At 44.5% G+C, this 20,859-nt stretch overlaps 1 protein-coding gene across 9 annotated transcripts in view; it reads right to left on the reverse strand.

The window, feature by feature from the left end:
• The window catches only part of trpm6 (transient receptor potential cation channel, subfamily M, member 6), a 29,613-nt gene extending 12,018 nt beyond the window's left edge, over positions 1-17,595 (reverse strand). For 4 of the 9 annotated variants that reach the window (XR_009710000.1, XR_009710001.1, XM_061259906.1 and 1 more), the window contains exons 1-24: positions 17,209-17,595; positions 16,313-16,392; positions 15,098-15,136; positions 14,297-14,480; positions 13,607-13,820; positions 12,465-12,589; positions 10,982-11,153; positions 10,575-10,749; positions 10,210-10,333; positions 9,354-9,426; positions 8,655-8,755; positions 7,972-8,106; positions 7,311-7,364; positions 6,939-7,079; positions 6,435-6,581; positions 5,727-5,992; positions 4,638-4,866; positions 4,176-4,343; positions 3,955-4,083; positions 3,556-3,684; positions 2,074-2,325; positions 1,505-1,679; positions 902-1,016; positions 89-285 (exon numbers count right to left, since the gene is read on the reverse strand). Coding sequence is in view for 7 of the 9 variants with exons in the window: in XM_061259906.1 (XP_061115890.1) it covers positions 89-285; positions 902-1,016; positions 1,505-1,679; positions 2,074-2,325; positions 3,556-3,684; positions 3,955-4,083; positions 4,176-4,343; positions 4,638-4,866; positions 5,727-5,992; positions 6,435-6,581; positions 6,939-7,079; positions 7,311-7,364; positions 7,972-8,106; positions 8,655-8,755; positions 9,354-9,426; positions 10,210-10,333; positions 10,575-10,749; positions 10,982-11,153; positions 12,465-12,589; positions 13,607-13,820; positions 14,297-14,480; positions 15,098-15,136; positions 16,313-16,392; positions 17,209-17,223 (3,439 nt within the window). In the remaining 2 variants the exon portion in view is untranslated. Of the gene's footprint in view, positions 1-88; positions 286-847; positions 1,017-1,504; positions 1,680-2,073; positions 2,379-3,555; positions 3,685-3,954; positions 4,084-4,175; positions 4,344-4,637; positions 4,867-5,726; positions 5,993-6,434; positions 6,582-6,938; positions 7,080-7,310; positions 7,365-7,971; positions 8,107-8,654; positions 8,756-9,353; positions 9,427-10,209; positions 10,334-10,574; positions 10,750-10,981; positions 11,154-12,464; positions 12,590-13,606; positions 13,821-14,296; positions 14,481-15,097; positions 15,137-16,312; positions 16,393-17,208 lie in introns of those variants that run through there. The other 5 variants (XM_061259909.1, XM_061259908.1, XM_061259910.1 and 2 more) reach the window with 5 other exon arrangements.
• Positions 17,596-20,859: the final 3,264 nt, after the last annotated feature.

The following is a 20,859-nucleotide window of genomic DNA, read 5'->3' on the forward strand; positions in this document are numbered from 1 at the left end:
CTACGGAATGCCCAACTACAGCCACCACTGACCCGGTACGGGATTCCGGTTCCTTGCCCAGGAACGTCGGTGGGTTCAGGGCACTTACTCAGTCCCGACTGCGCCTCCTGCTCAGACGTCCTCCCGCGATGATGGCGGTGGACAGAGGAGAGGCCCAGGGTCATGTGACTGAGGAGGATGAAGGGCGGTGGCAGCCAAGGCTTCTCCAGGTAGGTCATGATGTACCTGTAGCGGTTGTACTTCCACAGCTTGTTGGATATGGACTCCATGTCGAAGTACACGTTGCTGGGAGACGCCATGGAGACGGCACAGAAATGAGAAGACGCCACCAGCAGCGTCAACGACAAGGGGTCCCGCTCAACACAGCGGAAACAACTCTGTACCCGCGAATTAATTCAGCCATTCAATTATTCATCAGTTTGTTTATTTACTTGTGCATTCGTTTATTTGTCAGACAAGCTCATCCAGAGGGAGGCATAATAATGTTGTCATGGCAACCCGACGTACTGCCAGCCGTAATTAATTTTACGATCAAGAGTAGGAGCCCAACAACTAAAGAGTCATGATGCAGGAGGTAGCAAGATATTGCAAGGAGACCTGGGTCAAATACGTCATTGTTTCGCATTCAAATACTTTTCTACGCCTTACTGAGCTTGTCTGGTGTATTGGAACCAATGAAATACCATAAAAAAGTGCAAACCTCACCATGTGGTTGTGTTGGTTGGCTCAATTGCACTAGGCAAGATCAATCGAGAACAGAAAAGTAGTTGAACCCAAAACAATTGAGTATTTTACCCAGGTCTGGTCACAAGGGCAAGTGCTTGAAATTTGCATTCTGCTAACGCACAGAACATGTGAAACCTGTTGATGGCTGGTAGCGGGTCATCTGTGGAGGACGTACTTGAAGAAGGCGATGAGGATGTTGACCATAATGATGTACTGGAAGAAGAGGTAGACGGCCTGCAGGAAGGGCGTTAGGAAGGAACCAGGAGCGCAGGGCTTCTCTGTCGCACAAGCTGGTTAAACACAAGACCAGCCGGGTTCTGCGAGGAGCTTTGACCACACCACTTCAGTGGTTTGTAGTATAGCCAACACAAACACAAAGCCTTGCGTGATAGTAGTGTTAGACTGAAATAACTGTGTCATAAGAAAGCATCAAACAAGATGGGCCAACCCTGGTGCATGAGTTACAAGGTCAGCTGATTTCCATTGCTACTCAGTTTATTAATGAAGTCAAATGATAAATAAAAGCAGTTGACTATGCAGTTAGCTTCCCTTCTGGGGTCTATTCAGTTACTGATGTTCAAGTGAAAACAAAACATACAGCAAAAAAAATAAAAACAGAATCCAGCTGACCCAAAGGTTCTCTCGGCATGAAATAATGATTACAGTCTCTTTCTAATATATTTGAGAGACTGTTTTCAGTGACTAAAGTGATTATTACCATTCAGTCTTGAATCCCGAACCCCCAGGTGTAGTTTACGTGTAGAAACTCAATACTCACCATCAATCTCCGCAGCATACACCTCCCCAAATATCATCCAGTAAGGCTGGAAAACAACGTCCCGGGCGAGGGTCCAGGAAGGGGGCTCATTGGGCGATAAGATGGCTTTCCTGGACACCCCGAAACTCAGCAGGACGATAGCCATCATCACCACAATGTAAAACATGTTGTTGGTCTGAGCAGAGAGGAAGAGAGCATTAGCCAATCGGAAGCGGTGAAAACAGGCTCCTCTTTTTGCCTGCACCTAAAACAGTGAAATTACATTTTATTTACAGCACTTAGAGAATAAAACAAGAAAAGAATGTTGCAGTAGATCATCTACAAAACATTATTTAAAATTCAATATTTAAAAATAAAAAATATATATATTATTTTTATTATTAGTAGTATCATTATTTTTTATCATTAGACAAAAAGAGCATAACATAAGAAATTTTACTGTCATTACTCCTCATTATTATTACTATTATTATTATTATTATTATTATTATTATTATTAATAGGAGTAGTAGAAGTATTATTACTGTTCACAGAGATGAAATCAGACAGGGTTTTTAAACGGCGCTCACCATTTTGGCGATCATGGTCAGGTAAGGTCCCGCATGCTGGTTGACGGCAAACAGGTCCAGGAGCCGCACGTACCAGAAGATGATGTCCAGGCAGTATGTTAGGCGCCCCGCTGTCCGTAAAGGGAGGTCCTGCCACCGCAGCACCAGGCCCACCAGGAAGAGGACGATGGCGATGAAGTCCACCACGTTCCAGAACTCTCCGAACCATAGCTTCAGCTTCTTACTTAGCTTCCGAGGCTCAGAGGTGAGCACCTTCCAGGGAGAAACTCTGCTGTCTGTACGCAGTCCAGTCACGGCTAGCGTGGCTAATATACGACAATACTACTTATTATTTTTTGCCATGGACTGGATTATTACAAACTACTAAAGCAGGTAGAAAACTGCTACAAAAGTAGGTACTGCATTGCCTCCAAAACAGTGGTTATATCCCTATAGTTATAAAGGTAAATACAGTTGTTAGAATATAATATTGAAGTTTGTATTGCACCTATTAAACCTATTATAATAGCGCTATTCACGTTAGTTTAGTTTTCAATTCGTTCTAAACTGCATGTCCTCAGTTGAATGGAACTATAATCATCCTTCGGGAAAAGCCGAAATGTAGCCAAACGTAGGCGCGATTTTAAAACAGAACCCCACTTTTAGTCTCCCGTCAATTCAACACATTTCAGAGTCACAAGTCTCCCCTGCATATGAAAAACGAAAGAAAACAGTCCTACACTCATAAATAAGAGAGCTATTCAACGGAGATTAGAGTGCTTAAAAAAGTACTTTTTTGTCAAATTGCGTCGTTAGGCATCAAAGTGTTAGGTATAATGAGGATCATATATCATTACCACTCTGGAAATGTTGTAATGTTGTGAGATCTCTATATCTCATTTAAATCAAATGGATGTGCGAAAATACAATTTAATGTAAAACGAGAGGATGGAAGGTAGGCATAGATACAGAGCTATGTCTGTCTATGTAACATTGATCATAATAGTCATTACTTTGCACTGTTCCTGTCAACTAAATGCTGTAAATAATGAAATCAATACATTGCATTTAACAGTTCAAAAGTTCATACCAAGATTTTTCAGCATTCAGTAGCCCATCAATAGTTACCATGATAACTGTTTTTTCACTTCTAAAGGGTGCTAAATCAAGTTATGTTTTTTCTTGAAATTATTTTTGTTCACCATTATAGGTTGAATTTCAGTTTCTGTAAATTTTACTTCAATGAGTAAATCCTACTGCTTGGAAGAACTTTTTTTTACTTATTGTTCACTGCTTTTGTCTGCATCTGATAGCAAAACAGGCTGTTTGAGTTCAAAATGTAACTTTCACAACACGTGCAGAGTGAACCCTTTCACCCCGCTGATACTGGCATGGATAGTCAAGGTGTAAGTTTGAACCTTTGATTTCAGCGAGCGGCAGATGAAACACTTCTTTAACAGCAGCGGAGAGATAGCGGTCGGCTTCGTCACCTTGTGCTCTCACCTCTCTCACTTTCTCCACGGTGGTGCTGAGGATATAGACGATGACCAGCCACTCCTGTGCGCTGGGGCTGGCCCTCATCTTCACCAGAACCGTGTAGGAGTACAACATGAGAAACGCCAGGTAGGCCATCTGCAATACAGGGTATGAGTACAACATGAGAAATGCCAGGTAGGCCATCTGCAATACAGGGTATGAGTACAACATGAGAAACGGCAGGTAGGCCATCTGCAACCCTGAGCCAGGTCGGTCACATATATCTCAGGGTATGAATAGAGTTTCTGTACGAGCCATGTAGGAGGGCAGGAAGTGTAGCATTGTGCGCACACAGACATGCTAGCATGAACATGCTAATCCGTAGGATCAGGTAAGAACGTGAAGGAAAGACGATGGAGAACCAACCGAGTGAAACCAGAACTTAACCACCGGGGCGCTGTAGAACTCGTACACCTTCCTGGTCCAGAGGATTCCATGTGGTCGAGCATCCAAATTCCCAGAATCCTCCTGTCCTTTTTCTGCATCACTCTGGATCTTGGGAAAACAGAAAAACTATCATTTTTGTTCATTTGGGGTAAATTCAATTAGTTATATATATGTGTTCATAAGCACCGTAGCATTGTTACCGTGCCGATGCGTACTTCATCTTCCGTGCCCGGAGCCGCGCCCGGAGTCCCGCCCGTCTCCCAGCCAAACTGCAGAGGCTCTTGGGACTGGGGCACGTGGGACATCTCGGCCTCGCTCTTAAACTCCAGCAGGAAGAGGGCCGGGGGCACCAGGATGCTCAGAATGATCTAAATGGCACAAAAAAGCTATTTCAGATTTTTTTTGGCAAAAATATTTTTTAATAGTGCTTCTGCACCCGTTCTATTTGTTAAGGATTTAGGAATTATTTCTTTTTGGCAGCATTTACAATTATGCAGCGTGAACAAGATAGTTATTATTATTACTGAAAAGGAAAAGGAAGAAGAAGAAGATTACAGAATTACCTACAATGCAAGAGAACATGAGGGCATTGAACTGAGCAATATTCACAAGATATTATTATTATTATTATTATTATTATTAAATTAAATAGGCCCTCGCACCTTGAACCAGGAGTTCTTCCTCATGTTGAGGCGGCCCATCCAGAGGTCGGTCAGCAGGGTCTGTGTGCAGGAGTGCGAGACGAAGGGCCGCAAGCCGGAGGACACCGCCATCTGCAGGCAGGTGAAGTTACTCCAGTCGCTCATCTCGTAGGTCAGCAGCTTCATGGCCATTCGCTCGTTGTCTCGGAAGGCCTGGTCAAGGAGGTCCACCGCCAGCTGCCCAAACTCTCTGCAGAGAGAAACCGCCTTAGCTTAGCTAGCCTGTCACTGTAGCACAAGCCACTGAGCTACAACTGACCAAAGTCACTGCATAGCAAACAGGGGAACCGCCTTAGCTTAGCTAGCCTGTCACTGTAGCACAAGCCACTGAGCTACAACTGACCAAAGTCACTGCATAGCAAACAGGGAAACTGCTTTAGCTTAGCTATCCTTTCACTGTAGCACAAGCCACTAAGCTACAACTGACCAAACTCACTGCATAGCAAACAGGGAAACTGCTTTAACTTAGCTAGCCTTTCACTGTAGCACAAGCCACTAAGCTACAACTGACCAAACTAACTGCATAGCAAACAGGGAAACTTAGGTTAGCTAGCCTGTCACTGTAGCACAAATCACTAAGCTACAGCTGACCAACCTCACTGGATAGCAAACAGGGAAACTGCCTTAGCTTAGCTAGCCTGCCACTGTAGCACAAGTCACTAAGCTACAACTGACCACACTCACTGCCTAGCAAACAGCTAGACTGTAGCACAAGCCGCTAAGCTACAACTGACCAAACTCACTGCATAGCAAACAGGGGAACTGCTTTAGCTTAGCTAGCCTGTCACTGTAGCAAAAGCCGATACGCTATAACTGACCACACTCACTGAATAGCGAGTGGAGACACCGCCTTAACTTAGCCAAACTCACGGCATAGCAAACAAGGGAACTGCCTTAGCTTAGCTTAGGTGTGAGTTGTAGTAATGTGTGAGTGCCACAGCACTGACAGTGAGTATTAAGGTTGTAGTAAAGTGTGAGTAGCCCAGCACTGGCAGTGAGTAGTAAGGTTATAGTAAAGGTGTAGTAAAGTGTGAGTAGCACATGACTGACAGCGAGTAAGTCTTGAGTTCCTCGGCAGTGCTGTCCCCCATGTTGCAGTCTCTGGCTTCCTGCGCCAGGGTGCGATAGAGCTTGCAGGCCACCACCGCCCGGGCCATGGCCTCCTCGCCCCGCTGCCACAGAAACAGCGCCATCTGCTGGCGGCGCATCAGCACCGCCCACACAAACAGGTCGTTGAAGCTGTGCACAAACAGCGGGGGGCCTTTGGCCTCCGCCCACTTATTCACCCGCGACTTCGGCGTAAAGCCGCTTCTCTCCTGCAGGGGGCAGAAGAACAAGACAGGTGAGGTCACATGGCTTCCTGCTAGAGGGTAATAGAGGGCAAGAAATAGAGGGCAGCGTGTGTCCTCTATTTTTCGGTGGGAGACCGGAAACATGGCAGTCTGCTTGGTGGATGACAGCCTGTGTGGAGGTCAGTTCCATTTCGACTCGGCCAATTCAGGAAATTAACCGAAATTCAAGTGGGAGATTGAGAAACGGCAACAGTGTGCCATGAGAATATTTTCCATTTAATCGAATTGTACTTTTTTTTCATTAATTGACTGAACGGAAATGGAAAATTGCCCTACCTCCGACGCTAACGCGATGACCTTTCCACCTTTCAGCAGGGCCACGATTGGCCGCTTTTAAAGAGCCGGCTTCTTGACAGAGACAAATTGGCTGGAAGGCCGAGGGTTCTGGGAAAACGGGGCTAATGACCTTGCGCTTGTAGGGCTGTGCCGTGCGGAAGAAGTGGGGGCGGGGAGGGGCTCCGCCTTCGGTCTCCTGCTGCATGCTGGGAGCTCCGCTCGGCCTGCTAAAGCGCCCTACATCCTCCCTGCCGCTTCCCTTCTCCGAGGACACGGACTAATGGGAAAAACGGAGACAACACAGAGGAAAACATCATTACCGTATCTCCAGCCTTTGAAGATGGCTTTATCCCGGAGTGGGCTTACTCCACGCGATTATCATTATTACTGTGCGCATAAATCATTAATGATGCTGGATACTTTTCCTGCACGAAAAGCCACAGTTCTCAACCCTGGTCGTAGAGAACCGCATCGACCGCTGGCGTTTTCTTTTCATTTAAAAATCAGCAAACCTTCCACACGCAACAGATGGGGGTATGGTGAAGTAACTAATCGGCTGAATTAGATGGAGTTTCTTGATCTGTTCGATGACCGCTTCTGGGGTCTGAGATTGATTGACAGGTGGGGGCGGTACCTTGCCCTGGCTTTGCAGGCGGTTGTAGGTGCTGCGGAAGTGCTTGCGGGTGTAGGAGCTGCGGTAGGCCCCTCCCATGAGATACTCGATGACGAGGCCCACGTCAATCAGAGAGACCCTGTACCCCACAGGGAGGTGAGTCTGGGGAAACAGACGCCCAACTGTGAGCTCCAGAACAGCAGGGCACGCAAACAGAAACCCACAACTTGGAATTTAATAACGATCGTGATGTAATGACACTGCAATTGCTAATTAACCAATGCGCAAGTAACTAGCCTGTTCCAACATTTTGTCATAAAGTAGCAGAGTTAGGAAGTTTGTTGTCTGAGTAGATGTACAGGGTATTTTAAAGTTAACACATTCAACACTTACCTTCCTCACATCTTGCACAAGATGATGTAAGAAATTATTTGCTGGGCCAAGCTGCTGTAAGATTGAAAAATGAACACAACTGACATAATTAATTTATCATGTTATTGACTGTGCAGATAATTATATCATAACTTATCCCAGCATTCATATGTATGGGAGAATATCCAGTTGGTACATTTTCTTAATTTTGATGGATGTATTTTTGTGATAGAAAATAAAGCTGAAAAACAGAAATAAACAAACTCACTATGTAAGATGTTTTCACAAAGAGAAGTGAGACACCAAAAATTCATCTCTCCTTAGTATGGGACGTTGTCATTTGAATTTAGAAATGTTTCCAGACACTATCATTGTAATTTATAATGATGTGCCGAGGGGTTTGAGCATCACTGTTGAATACGGAGACTAGTCATCATACGTTGTAGTGTTTCATTAGGAGGCTTGTTTATTTGAGATGTCCTCATCCAGGGTGATATCCAATCCGTACAAGTCTAGAAGCTCTAGAGGCTGACAGAGCTGGAGGTTTAACCTAGGATGACTGATGCGTTGTGTAAAAGATGCCGTGGTCATGACGCTTAGCTCCAGAGTCTATGGCTCTTCCTACTGCAGTATATCCTGACAAACAAGCCTAAGGTGGGGATGTTTTGTGGGCTGCGGTCACCGTGTTATAAAGCTCCTCCAGACTGGACACGGTGAGGAAGCGGTTCATGGTCAAACCATGTTCGATCAGCAGCTGGACAAAGTCAACGCGGTCCATCAGCAGGGAATCCAGCATGGCCTGCTCCATAGAGCCCACCTGAAATGCAACGTACAACATACACAGCACAATTCACAAGACAAAACATACACAGAAAGACACACAAAGTATATACCATTTAAACAACATACAGCGTACACAGCACAATTCACAACATACAACATATACAGCACAATTCACAAGATAAAATATACACACACCACAACTTACATACAAATTACACAACACAAGTAATTGAAACAACACAAAGTATACACCATTTAAACAACATACAGCATACACAGCACAATTCACAAGATAAACAATTTATACACCACACACAATTTAAACAGCATATATCATACAGAACTTGCAAAACACAAAAATACAAAACTACACAACCTAGTACAACACAAATAAATAATGTAAGCAATAGATTAAGCACCATTTAAACAACACGCAACATACACAATTTATACAACTCAAATACAAAATGACACAACATACACAAGTAAATAATTTCTGACAACGTACAGAATTTTTGTCAAATATGGTCATCCACCTGTTACTAACATGCACACACATACACACAAATGCAAACTCAGTACCTTCCATTGCTGTCCATAGACCAGAATGTGTTTCTTAGCGATATCCACTCTGTCCCATGCCAGTGCGATACTCAGCTGGTCTGGAGCCGGCGCTCGGCTACCTGCAACACAAAGCCAACATCAGGCAAGAGCAACCATTCAGATAGAAGAGATATCCAGCACCTTCAAACACAGCCTCGGAAAAAAAAAGTTCTGTGGCTTGTCTCCATAAGAAAACCATTTGTACTGTTCTTTATGGAACCCTTGAATGGTCGGTGTGAAAACTGTGAAAACTCCCAGATGGAACCATTTTGTCTGACAAAAAAACCATTGAACTAGATATGGTTCCCCGATGGAGACACAGAGGAGTCTCTTGCAACCCTTTCCTCTGAGTGTGCAGGTCTGACCCTGTGCCGGATGGATACCCTCTGGACTGATGAGGCTAGATGGACTGAGAGGCCCGATCTTATCATGATGTATTCTTATGATATGTTCTAATAACAACCGAATCACTGCTGAACTGCTATAACACTGTCATTAACCATGACCATGGTTTACATTTTATTCATACATTATCACTGAGCCCACCCTGTGGGTAAAAACCTACTGTACCCACCTTCATTAGCACCCCTAGTGGCTGTTTACTGCAAAAACATGCACGGTACACTATTTTAACAGAAGCTATTTTAAAAAGTACTAATATGAAGTTCACAAGGGTACCTTTGAATAACGCAGTCAGAATCACTGTGTCTGGGTCCTGCTGGTCCGCAGATTCAGAATCAAAGATGCTTATCTATTTTTACAAACAAAAGTAAAACAAATATGAACATTGAAACTTTCATAAAAAAACATTTAGCTGAGTAGGCTGTCATGCCAAAATGGCTTCAGCTGTTTACTGAGTGACCTTGTTCAGAACCAGGAAAACTTCAGAACAGGAGAATTTAAAAACAGTCTGTCACTTGTTCTAACTGGCATTGAATGCGGCCTCATGCGTGACGTCGTTTCAACGCAGGTTACCGTGACGACGTGGAACCCGGGGACCAGGGGCACAAACCTCGTTTCATTTTGTTCCAGTCCCCGCTCTGCCCCCGCCGAGTGAAACGCTTCCAATTGTTTCCAGTAGGGGGGCCTCCGTCCCGGGACCAAATTAATATCCCCGGTTTTATAAATATGTAAATATGTTTCGTGCTTATTATTCCAATTATTCCGTTAACTCTCAATTTAGACATTCAAAAGCTTTTGATTTGCGCCCGGCTGTGAACTATACAATTCTGTTTGATTGAGATCTAAAGCGGGGGAGCCGCCAACACCCAGAGCCCAGGCAGTGTGGCTAATCTCCCCGTCCACAGCAGGCTGCCTGGCACAAAACAGCATGATTATTTAGAGAGCAGAGAGCGGGAGAGAGAGAGGGAGAGAGAGAGGGGGAGAGAGAGAGAGACAGAGAGAGACAGGGAGCCTTAACAGAAGAAGTGTTAAAAGTTAAAAGTGCAGCGCTGAAGTTCAGTTTCACTGCCTGAATAGAACACGAGACGAACAGAGGCCCTGCCTACTGTATTTCTGCAGTGAAGTGACTCACTGAATCTCTGTGGTCCATGCACTGGACGAGGAGCCTGCAAAGCTGGTGGGACTGGACACTGCCCAGGCTGAAGGTGCGCTGGATCCTCATCACAACGTCCTCTCTGACACCTGCACCCAGGTGCCTTGTGGGAAAAAAGGAAAACAGATTTTGACAGATTTCCAACTGATAGTATTACATGCAGTGCAGGAGAGGTGAGGCTCTAAATAGGTGAGTTAAAGCTCTATACAGGTGAGCTAAAGCTCTATACGGGTGAGGTAAAGCTCTGTACGGGTGAGGTAAAGCTCTGTACAGGTGAGGTAAAGCTCTGTACAGGTGAGGTAACGTTCAGTACAGGTGAGGTAAAGTTAATTTAGAGTGCCTACCGGTTGTCTGTAGTTTGTTTATGTACAAAAGCCAGGAGGTCAGCAGCTCGGCCGGTCCCCTCAAACACAATGACTGGGACTGGGGGAACACTCCGCACATACTCCAGGACCAGGGACACAAGACCAGGACCGCCCTCCACCACCACACACACAACAGGCACCCTCTGAACCAGCCCTGACAGAGAGACACAGTCACTATTCACAGTCTCTCACACACACACACAAACACACACACACAAACACACACACACACACACACACACACACACACACTCACATACACATGCATACACACTCACACACACACACACACACACACACACACACACAGTCACACACACTCACATACACATGCATACACACTCACACACATACACTCACACACACACACACACACACACACTCACTGGGGTGGATCTTCTGCAGCTGGAGCAGTCTCTCCAGCCTGGTGCGGAGCTGTGTCTGGTTGCCCTGTTTTCCCAGAGTGCCGTCGTCCACCAGCAGGAAGTGGGAGTGCAGGCCGTTCAGACAGGTCCGCTTACTGAGGGGGTTCCCCACAGTCTGGTACGGCCTGACCACCTGCACCACAACAATCAGCACAGCAATATCAGCACAGCACAGGCAACACAACAGATATCCACACATCACAGGCAACACAGCAATATCAGCACAGCACAGGCAACACAACAGATATCCACACATCACAGGCAACACAGCAAATATCAGCACAGCACAGGCAACACAGCAAATATCCACACAGCACAGGCAACACAACAGATATCAGCACAGCACAGGCAACACAGCAAATATCAGCACAGCACAGGCAACACAGCAAATATCCACACATCACAGGCAACACAACAGATATCAGCACAGCACAGGCAACACAGCAAATATCAGCACAGCACAGGCAACACAGCAAATATCAGCACAGCACAGGCAACACAGCAAATATCCACACACCACAGGCAACACAACAGATATCAGCACAGCACAGGCAACACAGCAAATATCAGCACAGCACAGGCAACACAGCAAATATCAGCACAGACAACACACGAAATATCCGCACAGCACAGGCAACACAGCAAATATCAGCACAGCACAGGCAAAACAGAAAATATCAGCACAGCACAGGCAACACAGCAAATATCAGCACAGAACAGGGGCCTGTATCAAAAGCAGGATTACTTCATTAGCTGGATAACTTTCTATTTAGACATTCAAATGCTTTTGGTTTGAGTAAAACCCTGAACGCTGCCAAATCTGGAACACAGCCTGAAGTAAAAAGAGCTGTTCCCGGTTTTACTCAGAGCAGTTACACAGCTAATGGGGGGGGGGGGGGGGGTCACCACAGGTTGCACAGGTAAGGAGGTAATCCTTGGCCATGTCCAAATCAGCAAAACAGAAAAAAGGGTTCTTTGGCTTGTCTCCATAGAGGAACTGTCCTTATGGAACACTCTATCATTGGTGTGAGGTGTGAATGCTCCCCGAAAAATTTTTGTCTAACAAAAAACACTTAAACTAGATATTTTCAAGTATTTTCTGAGAGTGTACTATTGACTATACATTTACATTTTTGTCATTTGTCAGACGCTTTTAATCCAAAGTGCATAGGTTCTTCCACAAGTTAAAGCATCACATCCATAACTAGTAAAATACACATGAAGTGTTGTTCTAAACATACAGTCATCATAAGTGCAATTTTTTTTTTCTGTTTTTTTTGGGGGGGGTTAGACAAGAGGGATAGGGATATCAGAAAGGGGGGCGGGGGAACTATACAGGTTGAATCTTTATGTGACCTGTATACTCAATAGTAGGCAAGTGTGCAGATTAGGACACGGCCCTTCTCTCCTCCTTGGTGGAGGGCAGGGCACACGCGGGACTCACCTCCTTTCCCAGGAGGTCGCTCTGGTTCTCGATGACCCCCCAGGCAGCGATCCCCACAACGTACCTCTTCCGGAAGTCATGAGTGCCGTGCTGTTTGACTGCGTCCCCCACATACCTGGACACCCCTAAAGCAGTGACAAAATTCATCACACCGTTCATGCTACTTTACATTACATTACATTATTGGCATTTGGCAGGCGCTCTTATCCAGAGCGACGTACAGTCGATGAGACTAAGCAGGAGACAATCCTCCCCTGGAGCAATGCAGGGTTAAGGGCCTTGCTCAAGGGCCCAACGGCTATGCGGATCTTATTGTGGCTACACCGGGATTAGAACCACCAACCATGCGTGTCCCAGTCCTTTACCTTAACCACTACGCAACAGGCCGCCCTACTCACCGATCAGAATATTCAGGTTTTATATTACATGCCAATCACACTAAAGAGCAGTCACATTATGCAATGATTCTAATTGTGTTAAACACACATACCTGTACATATGCACATGCACACACACCTGTACACACACATGCACACCTGTATATAATAAAGTTATTTGTTATTTAGCTGACGGTTTTGTCCAAAGCAACTTAGAGTCGATTAGACTAGGCAGGGGTCAACCACCAACCTTCCAGGTCCCAGTTATGTGCCTTAGCCACTAGGTTACAGGCTGCCCATATACAGTATATATACACACCTATAAACACACACGCACACACACCTGTATACACACATACACACACACAAACATACACACACCTGTAAACACACACACATACACTTGTACACACACACACACACACAAACCTACACACACCTGAACACACACACAAATACACACACCTGTAAACACACACACACATACACACAAATACACACACCTGTAAACACACACACACATACACACAAATACACACACCTGTAAACACACACACATACACACAAATACACACACCTGTAAACACATACACACACACCTGTACACACGCACACACACACACATACACACACTTGGAAACAAACACACACACAAACATACACACACCTGTACACACGCACACACACACACACACACACACACACATACACACACCTGGAAACAAACACACACACACACACACACACCTGTACACACGCACACACCTGTGTTCATGCCCTCAGTCAGGATCCAGGCCCCCGTGGTCTCTGCAGCTTTGACCAGACCCTTGCTGAAGGCCTGTCTCACTCTGGGAGGCAGGGGGAAGGAGTCTGCCCCACCGTGGACAGAGAGCACCAGCTTGGGCATGTCCATCTGCCACTCCCTCAGCATCAGCTGCAGCACCTGCTCCGCCCTGGAGTCACACGACAGCCGCAGGTACTGCCCCACCCAGGGCCGACACAGCACATTCAGTCCAGTTCACACCAGTTCAATCCAGTTCAGACCAGTTCAGACCAGTTCAATCCAGTTCAGACCAGTTCAATTCAATTCAGTTCAGTTCAGTTCAGTTCAGTTCAGTTCAGTTCAGTTCAATTCAATTCAATTAAATATATCACAGGTTATATAGAACAACAATATCATTGTGACAGTATATAGGCTTATAGGATTTAACTTCAGTTTGAATATTGGTGTGGGTGAAATTCATCCCCCCATAAATTACGGCATCATATTTTCAGGATGTCAGACACTGCTCCACACACCTCAATCTTACTGCGTTGACAGAGGTTGGGGACTTGTTAAGGAGTTGCACAAACATTTCATCACACTGTTTATTCACGGAACAGACTCCTTACTCCGGGTAGCCTGGATTTTCAGAGGGGCTGGTTTATCGTGCGATTCAGACGTGCGACGCTGACCTTGGCTCGGCAGGAGCGCGAGCCGTCCTGGAAGTCGATGGTCCCAAAGGCATCTGTGGGGGCGGGCTTAGTGTGCAGGTCCACTGACCACTCCTCCTCCCCCGCGTCTGATTGGGCCTGCTGGTGTGGGGGCTGGGCACGGCCCAGGGCAGTGTGCTCCCCGATAAGTCTACCGCAACAGCACCTGGGAAAGAGAGAGAGTGAGAGAGAGAGAGAGAGAGAGAGAGAGAGAGAGAGAGAGGGAGAGAGAGAGAGGAGAGAGGGAGAGAGAGTGAGAGAGAGGGAGAGAGGGAGAGAGAGAGAGAGAGAGTGATAGAGAGAGAGAGAGAGAGAGGAGAGAGAGAGGGAGAGAGAGAGAGAGAGGGAGAGAGGAGAGAGTGATAGAGAGAGAGAGAGAGAGAGAGAGAGAGGAGAGAGAGGAGAGAGAGGAGAGAGGGAGAGAGTGATATAGAGAGTGAGAGAGAGAGAGAGAGAGAGAGAGAGAGGGAGAGAGACACAGAGCAAGATTATTATTATGATTATTATTATTGTTATTATTATATGCTTTATATAAGAAGCACTTTCTATCCAAACAGCAGTGTAACGTGCTTCATGGCAGATAAAAATGCAACGTGACAGCAACAGTATTTACTGACACACGTACATTACTGCATGCAAGCAGGGGTTACCGAATGGGCCTGTCGATCTCCAATAAACCCTGCTGCAGAACACAGGGAGGTCCCAAGAGGTGTTTGTGCCCAGGGGCCTTGGACTCGTGATTGGTCAATGATGGGAGAGTAAATATACTGTGTGATGTCATACCTGATTAAGTTCTGGCATACTTGACACATAGGAGAGCACCTGCAGCAAACAGAAAGTGGAATCATGACGAAACTCTATGGACATCAAGCTGCTATATTACATTACATTAATGGCATTTGGCAGACACACTTATCCAGAGCGACATACAGTTGATTAGACTAAGCAGGAGACAATCCTCCCCTGGAGCAAAGCTGACTGGATCCTGACTGAGGGCATCAACACAGGTGTGTGTGTGTTTACAGGTGTGTGTATGTTTGTGTGTGTGTGTGTGTGTGTGTGTACAGGTGTGTGTATGTTTGTGTGTGTGTGTGTGTGTACAGGTGTGTGTGTGTACGTGTTTACAGGTGTGTGTATTTGTGTGTGTGTGTGTGTTTACAGGTGTGTGTATTTGTGTATGGGTATGTGTGTATACAGGTGTGTGTGCGTGTGTGTTTACAGGTGTGTGTATATACTGTATATGGGCAGCCTGTAACCTAGTGGCTAAGGCCAAGGGGTCTTATTATCCCCTTACCCGGGGATCGAGCGACCAACCTTGCGGGTTCCAGTCATGTACCTTAACCACTACGCTATAGGCCGCCCTGTTACATGAAGTCAAAAAGTACATTGAAGAAGGCAATTCAATGCTGTGCAATTCAAATGTGAAATTTAACAAGCATACAATTTTGATGCGATGTGCATATAGTATCACTGCATGGTATCAGCAGCCAATATTTTATGTATTACAGCCAAAATCAATTCGATCCAAATGTTTCCGCTATAATATTTATGCATGTTTTTCTTTATTCATGTTATTTGGGAAATGCTTTTACCCATTGCAGCTAAGTCGTTAAACAAACGATGCACTAAATACGTGGAAAAAAGAATGTATTTAAAAAAGAAAGTAAATATTGACAGCCGTCACAATCCTCTTGGAAAATGAATGAGTGATTAAAACGTTCGTTTTAAAAGCTGCTGTTAAATACTGGCTAAGATGAAGATGGAGAATGAATGAATAGTGCCCCCTTTTGTAGTCATGTACAGTAATTTCCTGTGATTCACATGTACTGTAAACGGAAACCGTTTCTATTCCCCTAGGCACATACTTAACGTGGACCACCCAAAAGCTCATAGCAGCTTCGCAGCACCTGAGTGTCGTTTTCTTTTCTCGGGATTGATCAGTTCATACGGAAAAGTTGGGAACATAACTTAAAGGAAATCACAAAAAGAACACCTCACCTGTGAAGATCTCGTGACGCCGGGATAAATTTCACACAGTCCCTCTTGTGGAAGGTTTCTTCAATCCAAGATTTCCTGGACTGAAAGTTAGGTTTAATTCATTTGAAATTACATCGTCAATCAAAAAAAAACAAAAAACACCAGTATTAGACCAATGTGTAGTTGACCACTAAGTAAACTGTTTTGAATGAATATAGCCTATGAAATGTAGTAATTCGAAAAGTGCACATAAATAAGTATAAAGTTGTTTTCATTAAGAATTCTAAGAAGGAATTTGTTAGAGAAATTGACAGTAAAGGCTATGCCACAATTTCCACGGAATAACCCAAAGAATGTAAGGTAGATGAATATCTAGAAAATATTTTTCTATTGCAAATATATTTAACAGATTGTTTACTTGACTTTACGCGAATGTGCAAATATTGAAGAACTGTTGCGAAATAAAACTGACGCAATTTACTCTACAGGACATTCGACAGCCGACCCCGCACCGCCTTCCCGAAATATGAATAGGAAAATCTCATAATATTATGTGAATGCCGGGATAGATGAAGAGCCCATTCGGGGTTTTGTTCACATGGCTATCATTTTTAATAAACAGAAACGAATGAGTCCTCTTTTTGCATTTCGATTTAGAAAATGAATGATTCTATTTAGATTTGCACAATTAAATAATTAAACGGACATTCCCATTTCGCACGCCTTGTTCCTTTTCAGATTAGCAAACTAAACGTGGAAAAAAATCGTGCCAACTGTAAATAAGGCATCTGGTGTGAAAGATGATTGTCCTCATTTTTTAACTTCAAATAAACAAAGCTATAAAAAATGTTGCTGTCGCGTAGGATACCCTACAACAACGTATTCTACTGGCTACGGTAAAGGAAATCAGAACTTACCCAACACCTTGCCATTATAAAGATGATAGAAAACTTTCTTCAAAATATAACACATGAAGTTATAAGCTGCGCTCCTTCCTATAGTGAAAGCCAGGGTCGCTTCTCTCCGCAGTTCAAGCTAAGTGCGGGACTTTCCAAAACACATACATGGTCTTCCCCACGTTTTTCATTTCTCAAACTTGTGGTTCGGCGACTTTTAGGATTCATGCATACAGGCCATAAACTAGATGTTATATGTCGCACTCGACTTGAACATTAGCTTAGTCTGGACTTCCACGTCTACCCCATCCGATCCCAGAATAACATGTCCGAAGAAATCCTCACAGATCTCCATTGCAGGAGGATGGCCATTATGAATTCAACAGCTCACTTGCCTCCATCCGCTCAGCCAGGCCAGTCGTCAGTGAGATCACCGAGCTTGTGGTAGTTTTATGTAGGAAGTGGGAAAAAAAAGTTGTTTCCTTTCTCAGATTAAAATGCGACGTAGAGAACATTTAGAGCGGTTCACGTTTAGTTAGGCCCTACGCCTGTTCACTATCCAGAAGCGCATACTGTACAGCAAATAGGCCTACACATGCACCGGGACAATTAGGCTATTTCATTATTCAGATAATTGATCACTGATAACGATAACTGAATGCGTCCTTTCAAAGCATAACATACACCAATAAGAATAAGAGTGCTATTATTATTATTATTATTATTATTATTATTATTATTACTAACTCTTTTAAAAAAGACATGCCCTTGACTCTATGACATAGGCTCTATCACTAAGTGGCGATTTGTGTTTCTTAATATTTAATCTCTCCCACAATAACAACTGCTGTTGCCCAACAATGGTGGCCTATTTGTGTTCAGTGCGCTTTTGCTTAAGATATGAATGTTTGCTTTCCCCTCCAATTGGTCACTCTACACCTGGGAGGCTATCGGATTAGGCCGCCTATCTGCTGAGCGATGGAGATTCTAGCTGTCAGACTAATGAATGGAAGAACAAACAGAAGAGGGTCCGGTCCCATTCACAGCACGCAGAACGCCGTAAACATTATTGCAGCAGACCATTCCTGCTCGAGTGCATATCGCCCCTTTGGCCTGCTTTTATCGGCCAACTTTTTACTGAAAACTGATTAGTGAAAATTAGGCTAGTTAGAAAAACGCAACGTGTTACAGGAAAAGCACTGCCCCAGATACATATACGAAGATATTCAAGTCAAAATGAATGTTGAGCAGCGCAATTATTATTTCACAAAAATATTTCGACATTAAAATCACCCATTAAGTGGCAGGGTTATTTATTTATTTTTATAAGAAAAGAGCAGTAGGGTATAGCCTCATTTACAATTAAACACAAAACCCAGCGTTCTATGCCACGCCACATTGCACTACCTAGGCTACAGTCGTTCTTAGTTAAAGAAAAACAAAAAAAAACAAAAAAAAAACATAAGTGAATACATTTAAAAATAATAATTTCTAAAATAGCCCACCGGACTTGCATTTGATCATTTTGTTTAGGCTTACAGCACCGATCCCAAACCTACAGCAAATATTATCAAGGCCTATATGATCGGCGCATGGTGGTGAATACAAGAGTTTGATTGGAGATATTTTCATATATGTGCAGAGTATCTGTGCAAATCATGTTTCTCTAGGCTTACCATCCTGGCGGCGCAGATCTCAATGCAGCACCTGATCCAGGTAACTCATCAATCATTGGGCAACTGCTGCAGACTTCGCCTACTCACTCATTGGTCTGTCTATTTGAAGGGGCGGGGTTTTGTAGAGCCAGCAGTGCTCGGCCATTCCATAGTCGCATGCGTTCTGCGGCTATGATACGAGTATAAAATGAAGATTCCTTCGGACCAAAATATAGGCGTTCCGCTTTAAAATAATTTGACCCGTTTTTTTTTTGTTTTTTTTTTGTCTCGCACTAACACAGAATAACGTTTTGATCCATACATATTATGGCAGAGGAGGCACTAGTGTCTATTTCTGATTAAATCATAGATGAGAAGCAGAAACCCCGAATAACGTAATATTCATTCTTACCATTGAACGTTATGCAAGCATAACTTTACCAAATTTTTATTTTATTTTTTAAAGCGCATGATGATCCAATTTTCTGGAGTTTGGTCATTAATAAAAAAAAAAGGCAGTGTTTCCCCTACCTGCCAGCATTTATTACAATTTAATAGGGAATCGAGTGCACAGCCAATCAGACGGCACATAGGCAGAGAGATCCAGGACTGAATTGAGTGCACAGCCAATCAGAGGGCACATAGGCAGAGAGATCCAGGACTGAATTGAGTGCAGAGCCAATCAGACGGCACATAGGCAGAGAGATCCAGGACTGAATTGAGTGCAGAGCCAATCAGACGGCACATAGGCAGAGAGATCCAGGACTGAATTGAGTGCACAGCCAATCAGAGGGCACATAGGCAGAGAGATCCAGGACTGAATTGAGTGCAGAGCCAATCAGACGGCACATAGGCAGAGAGATCCAGGACTGAATTGACTGCAGAGCCAATCAGACGGCACATAGGCAGAGAGATCCAGGACTGAATTGAGTGCAGAGCCAATCAGACGGCACATAGGCAGAGAGATCCAGGACTGAATTGAGTGCACAGCCAATCAGACGGCACATAGGCAGAGAGATCCAGGACTGAATTGAGTGCAGAGCCAATCAGACGGCACATAGGCAGAGAGATCCAGGACTGAATTGAGTGCACAGCCAATCAGACGGCACATAGGCAGAGAGATCCAGGACTGAATTGAGTGCAGAGCCAATCAGACGGCACATAGGCAGAGAGATCCAGGACTGAATTGAGTGCACAGCCAATCAGACGCCATCCAGGAGAGATCCAGGACTGTTTATCTGCACGGAATGAGTCTCAACTCAGTTCATCCCCCAAACAGAGCTCCAGGAAAAGGATTGCCATACTAACATCTAATAAGGGCCAGGCCAAATTTAATTGATTTAACTGTGGAAAAGCAGGCCACATTCAGAGTGAGTGCCCCCGTGTGTGCACCAATTGCAAGCGTGTTGGCCATTGCAAGCGACAGTGCTGGTCAAAAGGAGGGGGGAAGGAAGGAAGGAAGGAAAAGGGCCAAAACGGCTGGGTGCACAGCGGCCTGTCAGAACAGCCCCAGACTGAAGGCACTCATACTTCAGGCCATGGGGATGCTGCTACTACAGCTAGTGTCTTGTGGGTATAGGTGTTCCCATGATGGGGATTTCCAAAACAACAGGAAAGAGACAATGGTTTCAAATTGAATTTTGGCCTTCCCAGATGTACTAATGGCCATTAGGGCAACAGAGGTGCATACCTTTAAAAATATATATATAAAAAAAAATATATATAAATAATAATAATAATAATAATTGGCTGGGATGCAAATGAGCTTTGACATCAGTGTCAATATGAATACAATTATTAAAACTACATAAGAATATACACTCACACTTGGTCTTTCTCCCCCCAACAGAACTCATCAGGATGAGGACAATGCTCCTGGTACTATGGACCAGACTATTTGGGGCCTGGTTGCACTACTACATGGTTCCTGTCGCATTCACAAACCACACACAATGTATCAAGCAAGGATAATATGCCCAGCTGCAGTTGGATTCACTGATTGGACTTCAGACATGGT

This window comes from Conger conger, chromosome 11 (assembly GCF_963514075.1).
Source record: "Conger conger chromosome 11, fConCon1.1, whole genome shotgun sequence".
Taxonomy (NCBI): Eukaryota; Metazoa; Chordata; class Actinopteri; order Anguilliformes; family Congridae; genus Conger; species Conger conger.